The sequence below is a fragment of the Tamandua tetradactyla genome, chromosome 4 (assembly GCF_023851605.1).
Source record: "Tamandua tetradactyla isolate mTamTet1 chromosome 4, mTamTet1.pri, whole genome shotgun sequence".
Taxonomy (NCBI): domain Eukaryota; kingdom Metazoa; phylum Chordata; class Mammalia; order Pilosa; family Myrmecophagidae; genus Tamandua; species Tamandua tetradactyla.
In genome coordinates this window covers 62736256-62762343 of record NC_135330.1, presented here as the reverse complement: position 1 = coordinate 62762343, position 26088 = coordinate 62736256, and the positions used below count along the sequence as shown (strand labels likewise).

The 26088-nt window shown below is 41.1% G+C and overlaps 1 protein-coding gene, 1 non-coding gene and 1 pseudogene across 7 annotated transcripts in view; 1 reads left to right on the top strand and 2 right to left on the bottom strand.

Annotated features, from left to right (window-relative positions):
- The window catches only part of LOC143680933 (voltage-gated delayed rectifier potassium channel KCNH1-like), a 60579-nt gene extending 53496 nt beyond the window's left edge, over positions 1-7083 (top strand). For all 6 annotated transcript variants that reach the window (XR_013174257.1, XM_077157539.1, XM_077157540.1 and 3 more), the window contains one exon: positions 6573-7083. Coding sequence is in view for 4 of the 6 variants with exons in the window: in XM_077157539.1 (XP_077013654.1) it covers positions 6573-6739 (167 nt within the window). In the remaining 2 variants the exon portion in view is untranslated. The remainder of the gene's footprint in view (positions 1-6572) is intronic.
- Positions 350-1190, bottom strand: LOC143679192 (large ribosomal subunit protein uL18 pseudogene; annotated as a pseudogene).
- Positions 7084-19421: 12338 nt separating the features above from the next.
- LOC143681796 (U6 spliceosomal RNA) lies at positions 19422-19528 on the bottom strand. Its single transcript, XR_013174855.1, has one exon. It is a non-coding gene; the product is annotated as a U6 spliceosomal RNA (small nuclear RNA).
- Positions 19529-26088: the final 6560 nt, after the last annotated feature.

Below are 26088 nucleotides of genomic sequence, written 5' to 3'. Positions count from 1 at the left end.
GAAGGGACCCCGGTCACCGTTCTCCGCGGTCTGGGGATCTCCGATCTCCGATCCAAATCTCCCAGTTGGTCCGGGGGGCTGCGCATGGGCAGCGCGCCAGCCACCGCGGCTTGAGGGGACCGCCTGCCCAGTTCTCCCAGCTGGCCCAGGAAGGAGGAAGGGAGGGACTCCGTCTGCTTGCCGCCCTGGCCTGGGGAAGCCCGCGCCCCTCGGCGATCTCACCAGAGCGGGTTCTCCCAGCCAGTCAGCCATTCCAAGATGGGGTACACTGTCTTTTTGATCTCTGTCGTGGCTCCGGGAGCTGTTCTGTATCATTTCCACTCCCCTAGTAGGTGTTCTGGAGGAGGAACTAAGATCTGCGCGTCTTACTGAGCCGCCATCTTCTCCGGAAGTCCCACCTCTTCTTTTTAACCTCTTTCTTAGGCTTTTTCTCATAGGCTGTGTTCTCTTGAATAGTAGCATGGGCTTTCTTGAACATCTCCTCCATCATGTCTGGAGTTATGATATTCTTTATGTATTGAGAGAATTGTTTCTTCTAAGCATCTTCATCTTCCTCTGTTAGGTAACGCATTTAATCTGCAGCATTCTGACACATGATGTGCTTCCGATGTACTTCTGCATTGAATTCCTTGCTTTCTGAATCATAACCAGGAAATTGTTTGTTACTGTGACGAATAGACAAGCCTCCATCCACAGCTCCCTTCAGAGCCCAAAAAGCTTTATTTCCAGTGATAGTTCTGGCAAGCCCTGCATCCAAATAGCAGGTAAAGGCACCAGGTTGACCATCAATACTTTCCACATTTTATGCATCTCCTTTCACCTCCACTTGGCCTTCATAGATTTTATCCATGCCAAACTTATTGAGAAGCCTGTGGGCCAGCAATAGGCCAGTACAATATGCAGCAGCATAATGTGTCAGGCCAACGTTCACACCATACTTTGGAAGTTCGTGAGCATAAACTGCAGATTATCATATCCCCTTCTATACAGGCATAAGCAATCTGACGAATGATATCCCTGTTAGTTACATGAACTATCACCCTGTATTGGGGTGTGTTGTACTTATTTTTAGCCTGGATTACCCAGCGTTTCCTAACATAGTAATCGATTTTACCCTCTTGTCTTCTTCTAAATTTCATTTGGCATCTCTTCAAATAGGCCTGATTCTTGACAACTTTAACAAACCCCATCCTGCAGAACGGAGACCAGCATCTGCAGCTTGCCACAGACCTGCAGGCTGTTATGTTTTTGATTATTTATATATGGATAGGGAAACGGTCTTGGGAGGAAGACTTGAGGACACTTAGACAGTAGTCCACCCTGACTTCCCATCTTGTCACTGTGTCCACTGTTCCCTATTCGATGTTTATGACTCCACATCTCAGGACAAGACTGGCCTCACAGTTTCTCCACTAGGGGGAGGATATTATACAAGAGTCTGCTGTGACCTCTAAGTGACTGGGCATACTTTCCCAGTGAGCAGGCCTGCAGACTGTCTTTATCTGGTATCCCTGGACTTAGAGGAGCTAGAATTCTAACTTATCACAGAACCATCTGTTCTGGCTTAGAGAGAATACAGGGCTGTGTAAGCTAAAGCAGTCTGGTGTGTGAGTGTGTGTGTGTATGTTTGTGTGTGGTGTCACTCCAGTTGACATCTGGCAGTCCTTGTGGGGTCAAGGAAGGGGGAAGCAATTGTCTTTACAGAGAGTAGAGAAAGGATCAAAACTACTTTTAGCTGATTGGTAAATGGTACATTGTAACTCTCTGTTGTGTTCCCCTCCTTTTGCCCTTCTTTTCCTTCTTCTCCTACTTACCCCTCTTGGTTTTCCTGATGAGTAATGCTTTTGTTCTTCCCATGGCTCAGGAAGCCCTGTCTTTGCCTACCTTGCTGGTGACGTTTGTGACAGAACTCACAGACCCGTGGAGGTCTCTCCATTTGAGCTTATTTCAGTGTAGAACTTCCAGATGTGATATAGCTCATGACTGGCAAAAGAAACAGGCACAGAAATATCTCTTAAAACTTAACAGTCAGTGTATTAGTTAGGGTTCTCTAGAGAAACAGAATCAACAGGGAACACTTGCAAATATAAAATTTATGAAAGTGTCTCACGTGACCGTAGGAACGCAGAGTCCAAAATCCACAGGGCAGGCTGCGAAGCCGATGACTCCAATGGATGGCCTGGATGAACTCCACAGGAGAGGCTCACCAGCCAAAGCAGGAATGCAACCTGTCTCCTCTGAGTCCTCCTTAAAAGGCTTCCCATGATTGGATTTAGCATCACTAATTGCAGAAGACACTCCCCTTTGGCTGATTACAAATGGAATCAGCTGTGGATGTAGCTGACGTGATCATGACCTAATCCTATGAAATGTCCTCATTGCAACAGACAGGCCAGCGCTTGCCCAATCAGATGAACAGGTACCACAACTTGGCCAAGTTGACACCTGTCCCTAACCATGACAGTCAGAATTTATGAGATGAGCAGCTTTTCTTCTGGGACTTTGTTTCTGTTGGAAAACCAGATAGAAGGGCATTGAGAGAGGAGAATGTTTGTTTCCATCCACATTTATTCAACACATGTTCATAGGGTAGGTTTTGGGTGTTTGGCCTTATGCTAAGTGTTGAACATAAGGAAATTTCTGAGATGCACCCCCTGCTCTTTAGATGTCCATTGGTGGTGGTGGTGGTTGGACAGACAGGTAAAAAATAACAATAAGGCATAAATAATCTTCTAATAGATGTCTGCCTGAGGCACAGTGGGGGCACACAGGAGGGAGTGAGCAGTTCAGCTGGGGGTAGGTAGTATTGGGAAAGGGCTTCCTTGAAGGAGGAGGGTACGCTAGCTACCTTGTTTTTATGTGGAAGATGACCATCAGGCTTCCCCTAGGGAGGTCATCTTGAGCTAGGTTCTTATTGGATTGTCCCTTCCCATTTGGCCCTTTTGAAAACAGGACATTCACTTTTTTCTAGGGAGGTTTCCTTCATAGATAGCCCTGAAATAAAGGACAATTTTGGTCCAGATATATTATTGTCCACCAAGACCATTTATTTCTCTTCCTGTGCTTTTAATCTCAGTGAATGGCAGGTCTGCCCAGTCACCCAAATCAAGAACCCGCCTGGATTGGCTCTTCTTTCTCTCTGTAGCTATTATTCACCAACTCTTATTGATTCTTACTCTAGCTGCCCTCCTTGTCTACAGCATCAGTCCAGGCTGTGACACTGCAGCAGTCTTCTAACTCATATTACTGGCTTTTATCTGTCTACCTTATATTTTTAGTCCACTAACTACACTGCAGTTCTGTCCTTCTAAAATGAAAATAGCCTTATGTGTCTCTCTCCTCACCATATTTAAACTCTTTCACTGGTTCCCCTGGGCCTCAGGGTAAAGCTCAAAGCTCTTAACTTATTACTGAGTTCTTAGGGACCTGGTTCCTGATAGCCTCTTTAGTGTTACCTCTGGTCACTCTCTGTATCCTCCTCCCCACTCCCCCACAAGCCAGGTGCCATTTTTTCAGTCATTTAGAATGTCTTGTTCTTCACCGACATGTTTCCATTTTATAATTTCCTGCCTTTGTGGGTACTTTCCTTCTGTGAGAATATCCTTCCTTTCCTTCTTAGGTTCAGCTAACTTCTATTTATCTTTCAGAAATTTTCTCAAGTATTACCTCTTTGGGGAAGCCTTCCTTGATTTCCCAGCCTGAATTAGTCATGTCCAGATTTCTGGACAGTCATGGCCATAGCATCCTGTAGTTTTCTCTGCTAAGAACTTAGCCCACTGTACCGTCCATGATTTTTAATTTACTTGTTGGTCTTCCCTACTAGAGAGCCTGCTCTCTGAGGCCAGGGACTGTGTCCTTTTTTTAATCTCTGATACATAGCACTGTGTCTGGTGTATAGTAGTCATGTTTATAGAATGAACAAATAAATGAATGAATATATTCTTTCTTCTGGTGTCTTAGTTTCCTAGAGCTGCTATAATGAAGTATCACAAACTGGGTGGCTTAAAACAGAAATTTATTCTCTCACAGTTCTGGTGGCCACATTTATAGGATGTCAGCTGGGCCATGCTTCTTCTGAAACCTGTAGGGGAAAATCTGTTCCATGCCTCTCTCTTAGCTTCAGGAAGTGACTTGTTGTCAGCAATCCATGGGGCTCTTTCCCTCACCTGTCTCATGGCATTCTCCCCTCTGTCTGTCTGTCTGTGTCTGATTTTCTTTTCTTGTAAGGACACCAGTCATATTGAATTAGGCTGTATCCAATTCCAATTTTGCTTCTTCTTAAATAATAACAAATTTAAAGATCATATTTCTAAATAAGGTTGCATTCATTGGACCAGACATTAGAATTTGAATATACCTCTTTGGAGGCGGACACAATTAATTTCATAACACCTAGCTAGACATGATTCCTATGAAAAAGTGTTTTAGAATCCAGAAAGAAAAATATGGTGGTGGAAACTTGGTAAACAAGTTTTTACCTTCCTTCAGGATAGTTAGAGTCTGGTCATCTTGGTGTGATGGGGGATTTCACAGTGCCTGCCCACCTTCACTCACCTTCCCATGCCCTTTACTCAGTCACCTGAGAGTCAGCTCCTTGAAGGGCCACGTTCTGGGTAAGAGAATCAGAGCAAATCTGGGAAATTCTAAGGATCCCCTTTTTCATCCTTTTATGCTGTATCGCTTGATGAACTAGGGCTCTGAACTCCCTGCCAGGCAGGGCTTGGGGTGTCTGCCCCTCCTCCTCACCAGTGCTGGGTTGAATGGGTTGGAGAGATGGTGGTGGAGATCTGATGCAGAGACCTTGGTGATGTTTGCATGTGCTACTGTTTTCTAACTGAAAAATATACTTTCTGCTTTTATTGATAAGCTTTGGAGAATTCAATTCCAGCTTTGTTTTGAGCTGAAGAAGTGTCTGATTCTGAAAGAGACTTTAAAAAAATTCTAGGCCATGGTTCTATAAAACGATTCCACTGAGCATGTTCATGAATAGCACATTTGCGGGAGTTGCCAGAGAACCCTGCAGAATCTGTGCTGTCCCCTTCTGTTAACATTAATGAATTCTCCATGGCCAGACCACCACACAGTTCCTTTCAAGCCAATCTCAGCAGTCCGTTTCTCTGCTTAATGGCATTGGGATGGATGAAAGCACCACTACCTTTTACAAAAGCCCAGAAAAATGAATGAGATTTTTAAAAAAGAATGAAAAAAAAGAACTCATTTTCTGTCCTTGCTGTGTTGACAAAAATTTACCCAGATTCATGAGTAGCCTGTGTAAAAAACCATTCTTTGCTTAACTCTTTTGTCCTTTGAATTCTAAGTCTGTCTTGGAAAGGTGCTCCAGGGTAAAATTTGGCAGATGAGATTTCTGCTACAAGGCTCTGAGTACTTCTAAACTCTAAAGGACAAGAAATAAAATTGTCTAGTCCTACTTCTAGCTGTCATGTAAAAATTGTGCTCTTCTTATTTACCATACAAACCCAGAATCCATGTCTTTGAACTCCTGAACCCTATACTCTGTTTAGAGAGCCCCAACAGGCTATTATAGGTCTCATGTGGCAACTGCAATTGTCATAACCTTGATGCATATGGGTTGTTGGTTATCAGAATGGATGAGTGCCTTTGGTGGCCTTTAAGAGCAGTAAAGATCATGCATCCATCTTGGATTCTGGGGTTAGGGATGAGTGGATGGGAAAAAGATTAGTGTTATACTTTTCCTGGAGGAACTAGTCCAGTGGGTGGAGAAGCCTCAAGGCAGCCTCTCAGCTTTAGCTGACTGCCTAAGCAGATAGCATATTTTAATTTCCATTTTTCAGGTGATATCTGAGCCCAGAACACTTAACTTGTTGTCGATCACAAACCAAGCTGGAAGCAGAAATGGGATTTGTATGTAGATTCCTGTACTCCAAGTTTAGTACCAGGCTCTTAGAGTTTCCTGTTCAAAGAGGACCTGTTCACCAACTATACTATTCCCCATTCTGGAGCAGACTAAGATTTTTTGGTGCTTTCTCCCCACCATACCTGGGGTTTGAATTGATTTATTATTCCATTGACCTTGGAGAATGTAATGCTTGGTGTGGTTATTTGACAAACTTGTCCATTTAAAACCCAGAACCAACTTGATCTCTGCAAGATGGAACAGCATGGGAATGGGGAACAACTTAAGCTAAGTCAGGAAGTCAGAGAAATGTTTTGATTGCTTGGTATTATTTGGCAGAAAAGCTTTGGGCCAGTGTGACCCAGAGCAATCTGATCCTAGACCCTTTCTAATTGTCTAGGCTCTATATTCCTCAGATTTCCTTTTTGTAAAATGGTACTAATATCTGCCCTATGTACTTAACACTATAGTTAGGATAATGTGCACTACATGGGAAAAGTAAATTGCGACATATATCTGATTGAATCAATGTGTGTTTCTGAGTAGTGGGTCTTGATTGTTGGGATGTAGAGTGAATAATAGGAGCTCAGGAGGACCAAGAGGATGTCTGTTTTGGATACTGTAATTTGCGATGTAAATGTCCGTTCTCATTTGGGATGTGGTTGAACCTGCCTTTTCTCTTTTCCATATGCTCCAGGCTTGGGCAAGTTTGCTCGGCTGACCAGAGCACTGACAAGCAGCAGGGGTATCCTGCAGCAGCTGGCTCCCAGTGTGCAAAAAGGCGAGAATGTTCACAAGCACTCCTGTCTGGCAGAGGTAAGGGCAGGGAACACGCTTACCTTAAGACTCACTTCTTTGGGGTAAATTGGCTGAGAAAATGGTGCAAAGCTAGTGTGTCAATCCAGAGCAGATCTTCAGGACCTCCTATCTTATACACTAAGCTGAGCTACACACCAGTATATGTGAGTTTGAGTAAGTGACCTAACTCCTTAGAGCTTTGTACTTTATCATTTGAAAAGGGGGCTTGAAACAGCTCAACCAACTTGATGGAGTTTATAGATGTAGATTTACTTTTCTGGGGGGATAAAAATGCCACATACTTGAAGGAATTTTTCCCATGTACACTTTTGTTATTGGACCAATAAATACAATTTTAAGAAAAGAAGATCTAGGAAGCCAAAAAGAAGAACATAATCATCTATAATCTCACCAACCTGATAGCATTGATATAATTTTTTTATTCCTACCTCTTTTCTTTGCAGATATCCAATTTCCTCAAGCCTGAGTTACACATTTTTTCACTTGCTAATGTTTATGAAGTTGAGACACATTTAATAATTCCTGTGTACATTTAATGTGGTTGTGTGGTCTTTTCTTTAATACTTAATATTTCAGAGGCATAATATTCCATTGTATGTATATATTACAACTTATTTAGCCACCCTTCTGTTGATGGACATCTTGGCTGTTTCCATCTTTTGGCAGTTGCAAATATGCTGTGAGAAACGTTGGTGTGAAAATGTCCATTTGTGTCCTTGCCTCATGTCTTCTGAATACATACCTAGCAATAGCATTGTCAGATCATATGACAATTCTATCCTTAGCTTCCTGAGGAATTGCCAAACTGCCTCCTATAGTGGTTGAACCATTTTACATTCCCACCAACAGTGGCTAAGTGTGCCGCTTTCTCTCCAGCACGTGTCGTTTTTTGTTTTATTGATAATGGCCATTCTGGTGGGTATGAGATGATATCTCATTGTGGTTTTGGTTTGCATTTCCCTAATAGCCAGGGAAGTTGAGCATCTTTTCTTGTGCCTTTTAAACATTTGTATTTCCTCTTCTGAGAAGTGTGTATTCACGTCTTTTGCCCATGTTGTAATTGGGTTGTTTGTCTTTATGTTGTTGAGTTGAACAATCTCTTTGTATATTCTGGATGCTAGACCCTTATCTGATATGTTGTTTCCAAATATTGTCTCCCATTGTGTACGCTGATTTTTTATTTTCATGATAAAGGTCTTTGAAGTACAAAAAGTGTTTAATTTTCAGGTAATTCCATTTATCTGTTTCTTTCTTCAATGTGTGTGCTTTGGGTGTTAAATCTAGGAAACTACCTCCTATTGCAAGTTTTATAAGATATTTCCCTACATTTTCTTCTAACAGCTTTATGGTCTTAGATCTAATGTTTAGGCCTTTGATCCATTTTGAGTTAATTTTTGTATAGGGTGTGAGATATGGAACCTCTTTCATTCTTTTGCATGTGGATATCCAGTTCTCCAGGCACCATTTATTGAAAAGACCGTTCTGTCCCAGGTGTGTTGGCTTGACTGCCTTATCAGAGATCAGTTGTCCATAGATGAGAGGTAGATATCTGAACCTATATAAATATATAGATAAGTCTGTATCTGAACACTCTATTTGATTCCATTGGTCAGTATATCTGTCTTTATGCCAGTACCATGCTGTTTTGACCATTGTAGCTTTGTAATATGCCTTAAAGTCAGGTAGTGTGAGACTTCCCATTTCATTTTTCTTTCTCAGGATATTTTTAACTGTTCAGGGCATCCTGTCTTTCCAGATAAATTTGATTATTGGTTTTTCTATTTCTGCAAAGTAAGTTTTTGTGATTTTAATTGGTATTGCATTGAATCTGTATATCAATTTAGGTAGAGTTGACATCTTAACTATATTTAGTCTTCCAATCCATGAACACCGTATGCTCTTCTATTTATTTAGGTCTTCTGTGATTTCTTTTAGCAATTTCTTATAGTTTCCTGTACATAGGTCTTTTGTATCCTTAGTTAAATTTATTCCTAAATATTTTATTCTTTTGGTTGCAATTGTAAATGGAATTTTTTTCTTGATTTCCTCCTCAGATTGCTCATTACCAGCGTATAGAAACACTACAGATTTTTGAACGTTGATATTAAAACCTGCCACTTTGCTCTAGTAGTTTTGCTGTGAATCTTTCAGGGTTTTTGGCATAAAGTATCATATCATCTGAAGATGGCGAGAGTTTTATTTCTTCCTTTCAAATTTTGATGCTGTGTATTTCTTTTTCTTGTCAAATTCCTCCAGATAGAACTTCCAACACAATGTTGAATAGCAATGGTGACAGTGGGCATCCTTGCCTTGTTCCTGATCTTAGGGGGAAAGCTTTCAGTCTTTCCCCACTGAGGATGATGTTAGCTGTGAGTTTTTCAAATATTCCTTTTATCATGTTGAGGAAATTCCCTTCTATTCCTATCCTTTGAAGTGTTTTCAACAAGAAATGTTAAATTTTGTCAAATGCCTTTTCTGCATCTATCGAGCTGATCATGTGGATTTTCTGCTTTGATTTGTTGATATGGTATATTACATGAATGGATTTTCTTATGTTGAACCATCCTTGCATTCCTCGGATAAATCCTACTTGGTCATGGTGTATAATTCTTTTAATGTTCTACTGGATTCAATTTGCAAGAATTTTGTTGAGGATTTTATATTTATATAATATTTATATAATCTGTATTCATTAGAGAGATTGATCTGTAATTTTCTTTTCTTTTAGTACCTTTGTCTGGCTTTGGTATGAGGGTGATGTTGACTTCATAGAATGAGTTAGGTAGCCTTCCCTCCTCTTCAGTTTTTTTGAAGAGTTTGAGCAGGATTGTTACTAATTCTTTCTTGAATGCTTGGTAGAATTCACATGTGAAGCCATCTGGTCCTGGACTTTTCTTTTTTGGGAGCTTCTTAATGACTAATTCGATTTCTTTAGTTGTGATTAGTTTATGGAGGTCGTCTGTTTCTTCTCAAGTCAACGTTGGTTGTTCATGCCTTTCTAGAAAGTTGTCCATTTCATCTACATTGTCTAGTTTATTAGCCTAAAGTTGTTCATAATATCTTCTCATTACCTCCTTTACTTCTGCATGGTCAGTGGTTACGTTTCCTCTTCCATTTCTGATTTTATTTATTTGTATCCTCTCTGTTTTTCTTTTTGTTGATCTGCTAGGTGAGGGTCCATCAATCTTATTGATTTCCTCATAGAACCAACTTCTGGTTTTGTTGATTTTCTTGATTATTTTCATGTTCTCAATTTCATTTATTTCCTCTCTAATCTTTGTTATTTCTTTCCTTTTGCTTGCTTTGGGGTTAGCTTGCTGATTTTTCTCTAGTTCTTCCAAGTGAACAATTAATTCCTTGATTTTTGCTCTTTCTTCTTTTTTTGATATAGGCGTTTAGGGCAATAAATTTCCCTCTTAGCACTGCCTTTGCTGCCTCCCATAAATTTAATATGTTGTGTTTTTATTTTCATTTGCTTCAAGATATATACCGAATTCTCTTGTAATTTCTTCCTTGACCGCCTGGTTGTTTAAGAGTGTATTGTTGAGCCTCCATATGTTTGTAAATTTTCTGGCCCTCTGCCTGTTATTGACTTCAAACTTCATTCCTTTATGATCCAAGAAAGTGCTTTGCATGATTTCAATCTTTTAAAATTTATTAGGACTTGCTTTGGTCTATCCTTGAGAATGATCCATGAGAAAAAGGGATATCCTGCTGTGTGGGGTGTAATGTTCTATAGATACCTGTTAAGTATAGTTTATTTATTGTATTATTCAAATTCTCTGTTTCTTTATTGATCCTCTGTCTAGATGTTCCATCCATTGATGAGAGTGGAGAATCTCCAACTATTATGGTAGAGGTGTCTATTTCTTTTTTCAGTGTTTGCCTCATGTATTTTGGAGCACTCTATCTATGTGCCTAAATATTTATGATTATTGTGTCTTCTTGTTGAATTGTTCCTTTTATTAATACATAGTGTCCTTCTTTGTCTCTTTTGATTGTTTTATATTTGAAGTCTAAGTTTTTGGATATTAATATAGCTACTCCTGCTCTTTTCTGATTGTTGTTTGCAGGAAATATCTTTTCCCGACCTTTCATTTTCAATCTGTGTTTGTTGTTAGGTCTAAAATGTGTCTCCTGTAGATGAGCATATAGATCAATCCTGTTTTTTAATCCATTCTGTCAGTCTGTGTCTTTGATTGAGGATTTTAATCCATTAACATTTAGTGTTATAACTGAAAGGGCTGTACTTCTACCATTTTGTCTTTTCGATTTTATATGCCATATCTAACTTTTTTCTCCTTTTACGTTTACTGATAGTCTTCATTTCTACACTCTTCTCCACACCTCTCTCTCCTACCTTTTCCTGTCTTCCTCTAGTGCTCCTATTAGTATTTCTTGCAGACCTGATCACTTGGTCACAAATTCTCTCAGTGATTATTTTGTCTGAAAGTGTTTTAATTTCCCCCGCTTTTTTGTGTGTGTGTGTCTTTTTTTTTTTTTTTTCACCATCAAAATTGAAGGATGATTTTGCTGGATATAAAATTCTTGGTTGGTAGTTTTTCTCTTTTAGAATCTTAAATATATCATACCACTGTCTTCTTGCCTTTATGTTTCTGCTGAGAAATCTAAACATAGTCTTATTGGGCTTCCCTTGTATGTGATGGATTACTTTTCTCTTGCTGCTTTCAGTTCTCTTTCTCTTTGACATCTGACATTCTGATTCATAAGTGTCTTGGAGTATGTTTATTTGGATCTGTTCTGTTTGGGGTACGCTGCACTTCTTGAATCTGTAATTTTAAGTCTTTCATAAGAGTTGGGGAATTTTCAGTGATAATCTCCTCCATAATTTTTTCTCCTCCTTTTCCCTTCTCTTCTCCTTCAGGGACACCCACAACATGTATATTCATGCACTTCATGTTGTCATTCGATTCCCCAAGTCCTGCTCATATTTTTCCATTCTTTTCCTTATCTTTTCTTTAGCTTGTTGGATTTCAGATGTCCTGTCCACCATTTCGCTAATCTTCTCTTCTGCCTCTTTAAATCTAGCATAGCATATTCCCGTTTTTTTTTCCATCTCTTCTGCTGTGCCTTTCATACCCATTAGTTCTGTGATTTGTTCTTTCACAAACTTTTCAGAAACTTTTGATTTCTTCTTTTTGTTTGCCCATTGTCTTCCTTATATCCTCCCTCAGTTCATTGATTTGATTTTTGATGAGATTTTCAAAGTCTGTTTGAACATCCTGAAGTAGTTGTTTCAGCTCCTGTATCTCATTTGAACTGGTGTTTTGTTCCTTTGGGTCATATCTTCAATTTTCCCAGTATGATTTGTTATTTTTTACTAGTGTCTAGGCATTTGATTTCCTTAATTAGTTTATTGTGGAGATTGTTTTCACTCTTTTACCTAGGATTTTTTTGCTGGATGACTTTGTTTTCTGTTTGTTCTTTGACATTCAGTTCAGTTTATTCTAGACCTCTAGCATAAGTTTTGTTTAACGGATCAGAATTTTTCAATTCTTGTTTTCTTGTTTCTTGAACTGCCTTTATGGAGCCCCCTTTTTTGTCTTAGGAGGGTCTACTTAGATATTGTAGACCCCAGTCAGATATTCCCAGGCCAGACTGGCCTCTTCTCAGAAGGAATGAGTCACTTTCATCAGTTTTCCCTGAGGGTGAGACCCAGCAGGTTGAAAGACTTTCCTATGAAGCCTCTAGACTCTGTGTTTTTCCTGTCCTGCCCAGTATGTGGTGCTTTTCTGCCTTTGGGTCTCACCAGCATAAGGTGATGTGGTACCTTTAACTTCAGCGACTCTTCCTGCTGGGAGCATGGTTGAGACAGAAGAGAGGTTGTAGGCTGGCTTTAATTGCTTCAGTTTTTCAGTTTCTGGGGTCTGAATTCCTTGAGGGAGGGATTCCACCTGAGTTGGGCCTCACCCCTGTCCCCAGGAAGGCACAACCTACAGGGAATTATCTCCTTTCACTTGACCAGGCTCTCTGTCTCTCAGGTAAGCTTAATTCTGCCCTTGTCTGGGGCAGTTGGAGCCTGAGAAGCCTTGCAGTTGTATCTAATGAGCTGTTAAGCAGTAGAAACAAAGCAAAAAAAAATATCCTTTTCAGAGCAGGACCCCTATTTCTCAGGTTTTTTGATCAAGAGCTTTAGTTGGTATGTTGCTCTATGTATCCCCAGGTCCTATGTGTCCCCGCCCCCGTTTTTTAGGGTCCAGACCTTTTCACATATTTTGTGCTGTCTAGTGGAGAAGCCATAAAATATTGCCAACATGGCTGCTGTGGCTGATGCAGGGCAGCACAAAATGGCTGCCGAAAGTGCTAGCCTTAAATCTGCCTCCTACCCTAGCAACAACGGTGACCAATCCCCATCCGACATGTGTCCCTGCGTGCTCCCAGCCTATATAAGCCTGTGCACTTCCTCAATAAAGCGGACGCCTTCCACTCACCCCTGAGGGTTGTCTCCTGAGTCGTGTGCCATGTGCTGTGTGTCTGTGTGACTGACTCAGTATGGCCACTTACCCCCAGCCATCAGCTAACCAGCCATCAGCTACCCAACAAGTGGCGCCCAACATGGGGCCACCCCTCCCCCTTTGGTGGTTCTCTGTGACAGCCACCCCCGTCTCAGTGATAGTCACCCCCTTTGGTCGTTCTCAGTGACAGCCACCCCCATCTCAGAAAGTGGCCCCCTTGGCGGTTTCTCTGTGCATACCGCCCCCTCTAAATTCTCCTTATCATGGGCAACACTCCCTCCTCTGATTTCATGGCTTAGGCTCGAGCCATCCACGCCTTATTGGCCGCAAGGCGGGTCAAAATCCCTGAGAAAACCTTACATGAGTACTGGGAAGTCCTTAAGCGATCCAACACCTGGCTCGAAACTGCCTCGATATGGGACCCAAATACTTGGTCCAAACTCCTTCAGCGCGTTCGCACCGCTGAGGAACACGAGGGAAAAACCTTTCCTCTAGGTCTTGTTCCCACCCTCCTTGCGATACATGCATGCCTCATGGGAGCCCCTTCTGAAGTGCTTTCACTTTCGCCTGCCACACCAGCTTCAACCTCCCCACACCCCACCTCCGCACCCGATCCTCTGCCTGCTTCCGAACCCAAACCTCCCCTTTCCGAACCCGAGCCTCCCCTGCCTCCATATCCTCTCTTATCCCCACCCTCCTGTTTCATCAATTCCCGCTAAATCGTTTGCTTAAGATTCATTGCAGGAGTGGCTAAAAGAAGATTAAACGCTGGAGAAGTTTATCGCGAGCTGAAACACACGTTGCCAAGAACCCCCTGACCTACCTCCCCTCACATACACTCCCACCTCATACACTCCCGCATACACTCCCAACTCATGCAACCAACACCACCATTGTCTGGGTTTTGGCTTTGTCATAAAGTTGCATCACCTACATCTCCACGGTCTCCATACTAGCCAGCCTAAGCTGCACATCTCAGTCCTCCTGTGTGATGATCAGCAGGCAGCCAATGATGGGTAAGACCTCCCGGGGAGGCAACCTAAGACAGGCGCTGCTGCCGCTCGCTTCCAGTGGCTTAGCTGATAGCCAAAGATGGGTAAGACCTCCGGAGGAGGCAACCTAAGATAGGCACAGTTACCCGGAAAGCTAAAAAACAAAAAAGGAGGAATTGATGGAGAAGCCATAAAATATTGCCAACATGGTTGCCGTGGCTGATGCAGGGCAGCACAAAATGGCCTCCAAAAGTGCTAACCTTAAATCTGCCTTCCTCCCTAGCATCAACGGTGACCAGTCCCAGCCCAACACGTAAATTTGCCCTCCGCCCTAGCAACAGCGGCCACCAATCCCCATCAGACACGTGTCCCTGCATGCTCCCAGCCTATATAAGCCTGTGCACTTCCTCAATAAAGCGGATGCCTTCCACTCACCCCTGAGGGTTGTCTCCTGAGCTGCGTGCTGTGTGCTGTGTGCTGTGTATCTGTGTAACTGACTCAGTACGGCTACTTACCCCCAGCCATCAGCTAGCCAGCCATCAGCTACCCAACAGTCTGATCTCAAAAAACCTCTGTTTTTTTGCCCTGTCATCCCTGCCCCTTTTGTGCCGGGGGAAAAATTAGTACCTTTAACTTTTATTTGGTGTTTATCTGAGCTGGGGGCTCAGTAGTCAGAATTTGTTCATTACTTCCATAGTTGGAGCTTGGTTGAGTTCAGCCCCTGCTGCTAGTAAAGTCTCTTTCCTTTCCTCTCCAGGAACCAGCCCGTGGGGTAGGGGTGCCACCCTCCATGGCTTTGGGATTTACAGTTCTGGGTGGGATTGCAGCTGATTCACCTTGTCCAGACTGGTATATGCTGTGTGTCTGGTCACTGATGTGTCCCCAGCAATTGTTCTGTACTGTTCCTGGCTATTTATTAGCTGCGCTGGAGGATGAACAAAATTCCACACCTCACTTAGCTGCCAGGAACCTGGCTAGTCAGTTTTAAAAATCTGGTCTCTGGCCATAGCCTATATCTGATATTCTGCTTAGTTTCCTCATTATTAGATGCCATTGGTCGAATTAAGATTGAATGAGTTAGGATACCTCAGTCAAATTTCTTCAATGTTCACAGAAACAAGTGGCACAAAGCACATGTGGAGTGGGGATAGCAGCTGTTGTTTTCAAAGTGGGCTTTTCTCCCTGTTAGGCTGCCGATATCCTCTAAGCAGTGATCTAGTTAGGAGCAATTTGGCTTTAGACTTCACCATATTCTCCTCGTGGACTAATTCTAGAAAAGGAAGCACTTACTGCATGCAGATTCTGTGCTTCCCATCTTCTCTCCCTCAGTTTTGAAGGACCATTTGGCTGGTTACAGAATTCTTGGTTGAAAGACTTTATCTTTCAGGATTTAAATATATAATACCACTGACATTTTGCCTCCGTAGTGCTAGTTGAGTAGTCGAACTCTGTCTTATACAAGTGGTTTCCCTTGTATGTAGTAGGTTGTTTTTCTCTTGCTGCTTTCAGGATTTTCTGCCTCTCTTCAACATTTGACAGACTGATTAATATGTGTCTTGGGGAAGGCCTATTTGAATTTCTTCTGTTTGGAATTTGTTGAACTTCTTTGACTTGTATATTTATATCCTTTATAAGGGTTGGGAAGTTTTCCCGCATTATATCCTCAACTAATCTTCCCAGCCTTTTAATCTTCTTCTCCTTCTAGGACACTCCTTCTAGGATTCTCATATTTGGGTGCTTTGTTTTGTCCATCGTTTCCCTGCCATCTAATTCAATTTTTTCCATCTTTTTTGCCACTTGCTGTTTTGAGTATTTGAAATCAGTTGTTCTGTTCTCTGGTTCACTTATTCTCTCTTCTGCCTCTTCAAATCTGCTTTTGTGTGTCTCTAGTATGTTTTTTATTTTGTCTACAGCATCTTTCATTTCTGTGATATCACTCTTTTTCTAATTATTCTTTCAAATTCTTCTTTATGCCCTTCTAATGTCTTCTTGATCTCTTTTACATCATTAACCATCCCATTATTTTATTTAGTGAGTTACATGAACAGCTTTGATTAGTTGTTCCAGTGTCTGTGTCTCCTCTGGTATTTTATTTTGGTCATTAGGCTGCACTTTATCTGTCTGCATCATGGTATGCTTGGTGATCTTCTCCTGTCTTTGTGGCATGTAAATATCTTGATTGACTTACTTTGGAAATTGATTTCCTTCAGTAGTGTAAAGCCTTATTTTTGTGCGATTGATATGGAGCAGGATGCAGGGCATGGGGCAGGGTATGACAGTGTGGTGATGTTTTGCAGCACAGGTATAAGCACAGGTTGGGGATGCTGCTCTGGTGTCTGTAAGTGTGGGCATGCAGTGATGAGGAGCTTGGGGCTGTGCAGGTGCATGGGTCTGGTGGGGTGGCTCTAGTGTGTGCTGGTCTAGGGTGCAGGGCCCTTTGTGCACATGCCCAGAGCTCAGGGCAGTGGGTTGGTGTTGTGACTTCATGGGCTGGGGGCAGATGTGGCCTGGCTGAGCAGGTCAGTGCTTGCCCAGAGCTTGGGACAGTACTGTGGGCATGTGCATGCACAGATGAGGAAGGGCTATAAACTGATAATACACGTGTGCAGAGCTCAGGGTGGGTGGGATGGGGTTGTGCAACTGTATGGGCTGGGAGTACGTGTAGCCTGAGTATGGAGTTAGGGGTCCGCAGCATTTATGTTGGGGCAACTGCCTGCAGGGGGCAGGAATGGGCAGGTAGGGCTTGGGAGGGGCAGGGTGAGACTGCATTTTTGCAGGAGATCTGAGTTGGACTGAGGCAGGTGTGTGCATGCTTGGGGTAGGGGTATGGGACAAGTACACACGTGGAGAGGGTTATGGCAGGGCAGGGGTGCTTGGAGTGTGGGGCAGGGGTGGATGGATGGGCAACAGGGTTCAGGTACATGGGGTGTAGGGTGAGTTGTGGGTCACCAGGCTGTACTGGTGAGGGTAGCACACTCAAGGTGGCTTGACTTACATCCTGGTCCCTGTCTCCCTGTCTCCCCAATTCGTGTGTTCATGAGGGCTCTGGGCTTCCGCATTACACTGTTTGCACCAGCCAGATGGTCTCCAGTTCTCTGCCTCTCAGTTCCTCAGCTTTTGCAACCAGGATCCCCCTTTCAAGGAGGAGTCTTTAATTCCACAGAAGAACACCTTCCACCACCTCACGCTCTGTCTTTATAAGGTGGTAGAGAAAAAAATGAGTATTTAATTTTAAGTTGAAAGTTATCTTTTTAGTTTTTACCTGTTTATTGAGTAATCTTTTTGCATGTTTGTTTTGTTTTCAGTGTCTGCCTTTTTCATTTCTAGAAAGTCTATCTGGTTCATTTTGAAATATTTCTATTCATTTAAAATAGTTTCTTACTCATGTCTGCTAGTATCTCTTCCCTTTTTTTTATTGCTTTAAAAATATAGGCATACTCTAAATCATCTCTCATGGTGTTTAATTTCCTCTTGTGTGAGCTTATCTATTGTTGGAGTTTTTTGGGGCGAGTCCCTTTGGTCCCTAGTTGATGAAACATCTTCAGTGTGGTGGTTTTGAGTTTGCCTGTGGCATGTACCATAAAGTTTCATATGGTTCAGACTAGTTTTAGCCCTAGGACTCCCAGCTGTGGGTGCAGTGTGAGGTAATCCAGGCTTTATTACAGTGTGTAGCATAGACTTGGGGTTCTGATTTCTCATAGATAACCTTTTTTCTACCCAAATGTCCAGACAGACTGACAGTTTCCCTTTTATGTCTCTGAGATGTGGTAGAGAGGTATTCTGGACCCTGTTTCTCAGCATGGTAGTCCTTCGTCACCCCAGCAAGAGCATGTGGGTTCCCCTGCTGACCCGTATATCATATGTTGAATTCTGATAATCCATGGTTCTGAAAACTCCTGGGTCGTTTGGTTTCAGCTCTGTTTTTGAGTTCCTGTTGTGTTTCTGGTACATGAGGTTTTAAGCTTTAAAATTTATTTTTTAATGTTTGTTTTAATCTTTAAACAGTGTTGCAGTGTGTTTGGTATAAATAGACAAGTTTAAATAAATAAAAATAAATAAATAATACTATCCATTCTGCTTAGTCCACTGTACTGACTGTTAGCCTTCTGAGTACTTAGGCTAGTATGAATCTGATAGATTGCTACAAGTGGAATTAGGGAGACAGGGCATTAACATTTAAAACTGGGTAGAAACTGCTGAAGTTCACATGTCAAGGCTGTTCCAGTTTATACTACCTTTTTGATCACATTCTTCCCTCACCATTATCAGTGTTCATTGTTTTCAGTTGTTTTACTCAATTTTAACTTTTTAATCAATTTTAAAAGGAAAAACATCTATTTTTAATAACTTTATGGATTTGGGCTGATAAATATAGAAGAAGCCTTGCTGACATGCATGAGAGTGTTGCTTGCAACTATCTGTCAGTAAGAACTTGCATGAACATGAGGCAGCCTGAACCAGCCACCTAGGAAAACAGCTGGACATATATGCAGAGAACTGGAGTTTCCATGAAGTTCACACCTCGAATGCATGCATAGCCAGGTTTGCTGTCCACATTCTCTGAGAGTGAGTGTGCTGTCGACTGCTGAGGGGAAAGGGATGTGGGTTTGTCCTGGGCTGAGTCTGCACCAGCGTCCTTAGTGTTATGGTCCTACAGGCCAGAATCACTGGTAGAGGCTGCCAGGATTTACATGAACATAGATGTTATTTTTTTTTCCCCCTAGAAGCGGGCTTTATTTTCCCTGAAATTCAGATTTCTTGATTTTTTTTATTTTTGCTTTTTTGGTATTGAATTCATTTGGCTCTTCAGACTAATGGAAAGTGATAATACTCAAATGGTTCCTTTCTGTGTGGACCTTTTGGAAAATGAAGCATCTTTGACAGTGGGAATTTCTTCCCTAAGTACTTGGGTTTTGAGCTCATTTTGCCTCTTATAAATTGTCTTTTTAAATATACAGAACTGTCTCAAATGTAATAGGCCATGCCTGTAGGTAGGAGGTTGCTGTTATAGGAGGTTTTAAATGGTGGTACTTTGAAGTCAGCTTGGAAAGTATGACTTGGACAAATGAGCTTCCCATTGTCTTCCAGCCCCAGGGCCTGTGCCTGAGCCTTGCTGCTTTCTGTTTCACATGAAGGCTAGAGGGTTTCATCTCATCAACTCTTCTTTGTCTGGGGTCTTGGGTCTTATGGGAAGATTCTCTGTTTTTTTCTAGAAGAACATTTTGTGTATGTGTTTATTAGATTTTATTTATTTAGTTTTTAAAAATGGAATGCTTCACGAATTTGCATGTCATCCTTGCGCAGGGGCTATGCTGATCTTCTCTGTATCGTTCTAATTTTAGTATATGTGCTGCTGAAGCAAGCACATTTATTTTAATAAACTTTGTTTACTCAAGGCAGGCAGGGGGGAACTGCAATGTTCAATGATGCCAGGGATCAATTCTATACTTGATTTTGGTGAAAAAGTTATAAATGATCAATGGAAATAAAGTTTAGTGTAGTTTTTTTCCTTAGAGACAGTATGATGTAATGGAAAGAAAAGGAGATATGAAGTCAGACTGACCTGAATCCTCCAAAACTCCACCACGTTCCAGTTGTGTGACTGTAAAAATTACTTGCCTTCATTTATCATTTCTCATCCTCATGATAAAAGGATAGTACCTACTCTAGAGGGTTGTTGTGAGGACTTGTGATGTTTTAAAAGACAAGTCTGGTCTTATTACTCTCTGCTTTAAAAACCTTTAATGTTTTCTTGGTATTCTTCGGATAAATTTAAAATTTACATCGTGACTTAAAAGACAAAACTCACCTTTCCAGCCAGCCTCAGTCAGCAACTTCCTACTCACCCTTAGCTTCACACTTTTCAAACTCTCTTTCCCTAGGTCTTGGAACATGCCCTTCCATCTGCCTGGAAGAAATTGCTCCAAAACTTGGCTAGCTTAGTTCCTACTCATTCTTCAGGTCTCAAAGTATGTATCACACCTCTTCTTCAAGGTCTTCCCAACTGCCCCTGCCTCATTCCAGGCTGTTAGGCCTCCTGTTCAGAAGCTCTCCTAACCATGTACAGTTTCCACTTTGAGCATTCATAACATTGGGAATACTTTTGCTCAATGTTTACCTCTTCTAGATGTAAGGTTCCCAAAGGAAGGGGCAGTGTCTTTCTTAATTACTCTGTATCTCTACCATTGAACACAATGCTGACACAGTCAGTGCTTGATAAATGTCCACCAAATGAATGAAGGAAGAAGGGAAGCAAGCACCTAGTCCAGTGCCTGACTCTTAGTAGGTCCTCATTAAATGTTGAGTTTCTTTCACATTAATCTCTTCCTCTTCTCATGACAATTGTCTGCCTTCATCATGGATAATGGAAAACTGTTTGTAATTGATTTGATAATGATGGCAATGTTTATATGATTCAGTCTCAACCACCAATTCTTAACTATCTTGATTTTTAAAAATAGAGCTTAAGATTTCAAAATAAAAAGCTAAAAAAAAAATACAGCTGAAGTACTTCTCAACATCATAGGAAGAAAATAGAGTTTATTGCTCAATTGCATTTCAATACAGGATTATATTTGTGAAGGTGTCATAATGTTGATACTCAACCATAATATAAATTCCAGAAATGTTAATAATTTTAATTGCTTTTCACTTCTTGTGTCTCATCTATTAAAGAACAAATGCATCATGGAAAAAGTCCTAAAAATAATGCCTGCCTGGTTTATTAAGAAGGATGTTCATGTCATGAGTTAAGCAGCTATTTAGTTCGGGATGTTTGAAGCCCCAAATCAAGCTTTATTTTGTGACTACGTCTCCACTCACAGCCTTGTTAACATCAAGATCTCCCTTTCCCTCTGAATGTGGTTCTTCTGGTGGGGACTGAGTTTGTCCTCACCTTGCAGTCATAAAGACACAAGTCATTTCTAAATAACTATACTTGGGGAAAGAAACACACATAGAGTATAGCCAGAGTGACTTTCAGTGAAAGGTTTAGAGAACCAGGCTGTCTCTGTACCACCTGGGAGGGTTGTTTGATGCTGGTGTTGGTGTATGTGTTTGATGCTCTCTCTGGCTCCTTAAGAAACCAGCTAAGCCATTCTAGTAAGTGCAGTGGTGAGTATCTTAGGACCACTTTCAAAGAGGAAGTTCTCAATGTTTGACTCCAGTTTTTTATGCTGTCACCATCCTGGGAGATGATGGTTGAGAACCCCATGTGATGCTAATTTGCATTTCTCTTACCTTGAATTTTATGATGGTCTCATAGTAGGCCTCTCTGTGGCCAGACCTGGCTCTTTTGGCCCTTCTTCCACTTTGCCGCCAACTTAATTTAACAGATTATGAATCTTACTTAAAATTCTTACCTTTGCATAAAGGACACATCAAGTCTTGTCCCTCCCCCCTTTATATTCAGCTTCATTTCCCAATATTGACCTCTCTAGATCCCTATCCCCCCAAAAACAAGACAACAGAAACAACAACTGAAAAAATCCCATGCTTCAGCCATACCAGGCTCTTCCCGCACTGAACTTTTACCTGACCTTTTAATCACAAGCCTTTTCATATACTGTTTGTCTGCCAAAAATGCCCTTCCTGACTTTTATCTGTCTTTGGCTTATAATTCATATAAGATACTGACACTCACCTGACACTAAATCTTTCATGACAACTTAAGTTACTGAAGGCCAGTTCCTCGTATGTGCTCTGAACCTCATCCTTCTCCCATGTGCTGGTTTGAATCTATTGTGTACCCCAGAAAAGCCATGTCCTTTAATCCTCATTCAGTATTGCTCAATGAAATCATTTTTATTGTTTCTACGAAGATATGACTCACCCAATTATGGGTGGTAACCTTAATTAATGTGGTAACCTTATTATGGGTGGTAAAATCTCAAGGTGAGATTGCTTACTGGAGCCCTTTAAGAGGGAACCATTTTGGAAAAAGTTAGAGAGCCATGAGAGCCATCAGAACCTAAAGAGCCAACAGAACATAAAGAGCACTGGGGAAGCCATTGAAGTGAAAGCTAGCAGATCTCACCATGTGCCTTTCCAGCTGAGAGAAAAGCTCTGAACATCATCAGCCTTCTTGAACCAAGGTATTTTTTCCTGGATGCCTTAGATTGTACATTTTGCTTTAATTTGGATATTTTCACATCCATAAAACTATAAACTTGCAACTTAATAAATTCTCCTTTTTAAAAGCTATTCTGTTTCTGGTATATTACTTTCCAGCACCTTGCACACTAAAGCATCCCACTTCCTTAAATACTTTGCCTCCCCAATTATTACCTCTCTTTCCTTCCCATCAGCCTCTCCTTGGACACAGGATGATTCCATTATCATCTGTAAACATCAGTCAGCTCCCCTCTCACTACCACTTCTTTTGCTGTTTCCCTTTATAACCAGACATTTTTAAAGAGTAAACACAATGTCTCTAGTTTTTCCCTTCTAGTAACCCTCAACACACCCTAATCCACTTCCACTCTAATGAATATATGTTATCAGGGTCACCAACAGTCTCAGTGTTGTTGAATCCTGTGAATTCATCCATCTTGTTCGAGCTTACCCTCTCAGCAGCATTTGACAGATTCAGCACCTTCTCCTTGCTTGGTTCTCTTAGTGCAACTCTCCCGGTGTGGTACCAAAAATGTGCCCCACTCAGATCTCTCTTTAAGTAGAGAAACTACTGTGAGATGACCATCAGCCCCCAGCTGTACTCCTTACACGATGGTACTCACACTGAGGTCCTGCTTCCTCTGCTTGTTCCCAAACAATGAGTCAACATAGTGAAGGTCTTGAGCTAGACTATTCCTGCCCAATGCAGAACTTCTCAAATCGGCATCATTTGCCCAGAGACTCTCCATTTACTTGACCAAGATTTTCTCATAACTTCACTGCAGTCTGAAACTCTGTTTACCCATTCCTCCTTCCTTCCTTTCTCCTTTCACAGATACCAGACCTTCATGGTGGCTAGAAGTCTTTCGGCACCTACTCTTGCTTCCTTCCCCTTTATCCTTGCCAGGCATTTTCCTCATTGCATTTCTTACATGTCTAATTCTGTTTAAAGGGAAAATGGGAATGAGGTAGATGGGTGAGGATATAGGCTGATTTTTAGATATGTGGCCATTGGAAGATGCAGAAACCTCTCTCTGGTTCTGTTTTTTCAGTGATTCACAAGGCAAAAACATGAGCTAAGAATGAGGCATAACAAAGAAAAGAATTTAAGAGCTAAGAGTAAGATACAATTTCTCATCGCCTCAGCAAAAATTACTTTGCATAGTGATATTCATTTGACAAAGAAGAGTTTCAGGTAAATGTAGTTTGGTTCTGCTTCTTTCTTAATCTAGTTAGGTATGGTTTGGGGACTGGAGGAGTTACTCTTAGGGGAGACAGGCTATGACCAGTGTGGCTCGTTTGGGAATTTAATTGGGAAAGCCCTGGAGAAGGTCCACAGTGGGAGATGTTTTTGTAAGATGACAGAATGACAAATTACAATCATTGAGGCCCTATAGAAAGTGTAGTTTATCAAGAGTCAGTGTACAATAGAACAGAAACTTTGGACTAGGAAACTGGACTTGAGTTTAAGGTTCTGTTTTTCCATCTGCAATCTGGTTTTGAGCAAATTATTCGCCTTATGGGTCTATTTTCCCAAACTGTAAAATGAAAAGCCTTCTTATCTCATGGTGTTGGTATAAGATGTGCTGCTTGTTAGTGTGCTATGAAAAATTTTTCAGACTGTAAAATGGATTAGTGAAAAGACTTAGCAACTCGGGGCTGAAAGTCTGGCTTGTACTCTCAGGTTCTCTGCTTACTCATCCCTTGTATGATTCAGGATGAGTCACTTTACCTCCCTGAGCCTCCATTTTACCATCTGCAGAACCTCTTCACAGGGTGATTATAAGGATTAAAAAATACAGTAGAGGACTTTGGAAGTGAAAATACTAGGGAAATGGTTAGATTCGTCAGTCTGATTTTCCTGTTTTTTATATAGGGAAAAACCCTAACTCTGTTTTACTTCAGAATCAGTTTCAAGATGAACATTCTTTGACCCTATCAATAATGGCCTGCAGTGAGCACTGCTTGTTGGCAGAGCCTGGTGCTGGGTATTGTTGAGGGAGAGGTGGAGAGAGAGTGAACTAGTGATATTACACTAGATTGGGTATCTACCTTTGGTGGATCCCAGACCAACTGGGGACTAGGACACACACACAAACACATTCTTACTAAGTGCATTCTGAAAGGGCTGCCAGCTCTCTACCCTTGGAAGCTTCCGTTGTTAACAGTACTAATCAAATGGAGGAAAATAGAAGCACAGGCTCATACCAATAAGCACATTAAGGAGAGGTGGGAGAGAGAAGAGAACTGGGTTGTGGTCACCAGGGCCACTATACCAGGTCATTCTCCAGGAACATCTGCGCTCCATGCCTGGTGAAGCTCAGTTTCTCCACAAAACTCTTTTTATTTTTAATCAGAAACATTACCATATGTATTAAAAATTACAATCTATTCACCAATAGCAAAATAGCTGAATTATGGGCTGTTCACATGACAGGATATTATACAACCATGAGTCATTAGAGAAAAATGTTATATGCACTATATAAGCATTTTGGGATGGAGGACATGTTCAGCGAGGAAAGGATACAAAATTACTTTGTTGTCAACTGCGAGTTAAAACATTATATGACAATTATATAAATCCATGTAATTTTTTTTATTATTAATTAAAAAAAATTAACTAACACAACATTTAGAAATCATTCCATTCTACATATGCAATCAGTAATTCTTAATATCATCACATAGATGTATGATCATCATTTCTTAGTACATTTGCATCGATTTAGGAAAAGAACTAGCAAAACAACAGAAAAAGATATAGAATGATAATACAGAGAAAAAAATAAAAATAATAATAAAAATAAAAAATAAAAAAAGGAAAAAGAAAAAAAAACAAAAAACACAAACAAACAAACAAACAAAAAACTATAGCTCAGATGCAGCTTCATTCAGTGTTTCAACATAATTACATTACAATTAGGTAGTATTGTGCTGTCCATTTTTGAGTTTTTGTATCTAGTCCTGTTGCACAGTCTGTATCCCTTCAGCTCCAATTACCCATTATCTTACCCTGTTTCTAACTCCTGCTGGTCTCTTACCAATGACATATTCCAAGTTTATTCTCAAATGTCCGTTCACATTGTTGGGACCATACAGTATTTGTCCTTTAGTTTTTGGCTAGACTCACTCAGCATAATGTTCTCTAGATCCATCCATGTTATTACATGCTTCATAAGTTTATCCTGTCTTAAAGCTGCATAATATTCCATTGTATGTATATACCACAGTTTGTTTAGCCACTCGTCTGTTGATGGACATTTTGGCTGTTTCCATCTCTTTGCAATTGTAAATAATGCTGCTATAAACATTGGTGTGCAAATGTCCGTTTGTGTCTTTGCCCTTAAGTCCTTTGAGTAGATACCTAGCAATGGTATTGCTGGGTCGTATGGCAATTCTATATTCAGTTTTTTGAGGAACCGCCAAACTACCTTCCACAGTGGTTGCACCATTTGACATTCCCACCAACAGTGGATAAGTGTGCCTCTTTCTCCGCATCCTCTCCAGCACTTGTCATTTTCTGTTTTGTTGATAATGGCCATTCTGGTGGGTGTGAGATGATATCTCATTGTGGTTTTGATTTGCATTTCTCTAATGGCCAGGGACATTGAGCATCTCTTCATGTGCCTTTTGGCCATTTTTATTTCCTCTTCTGATAGGTGTCTATTCAAGTCTTTTTCCCATTTTGTAATTGGGTTGGCTGTCTTTTTGTTGTTGAGTTGAACAATCTCTTTATAAATTCTGGATACTAGACCTTTATCTGATATGTCATTTCCAAATATTGTCTCCCATTGTGTAGGCTGTCTTTCTA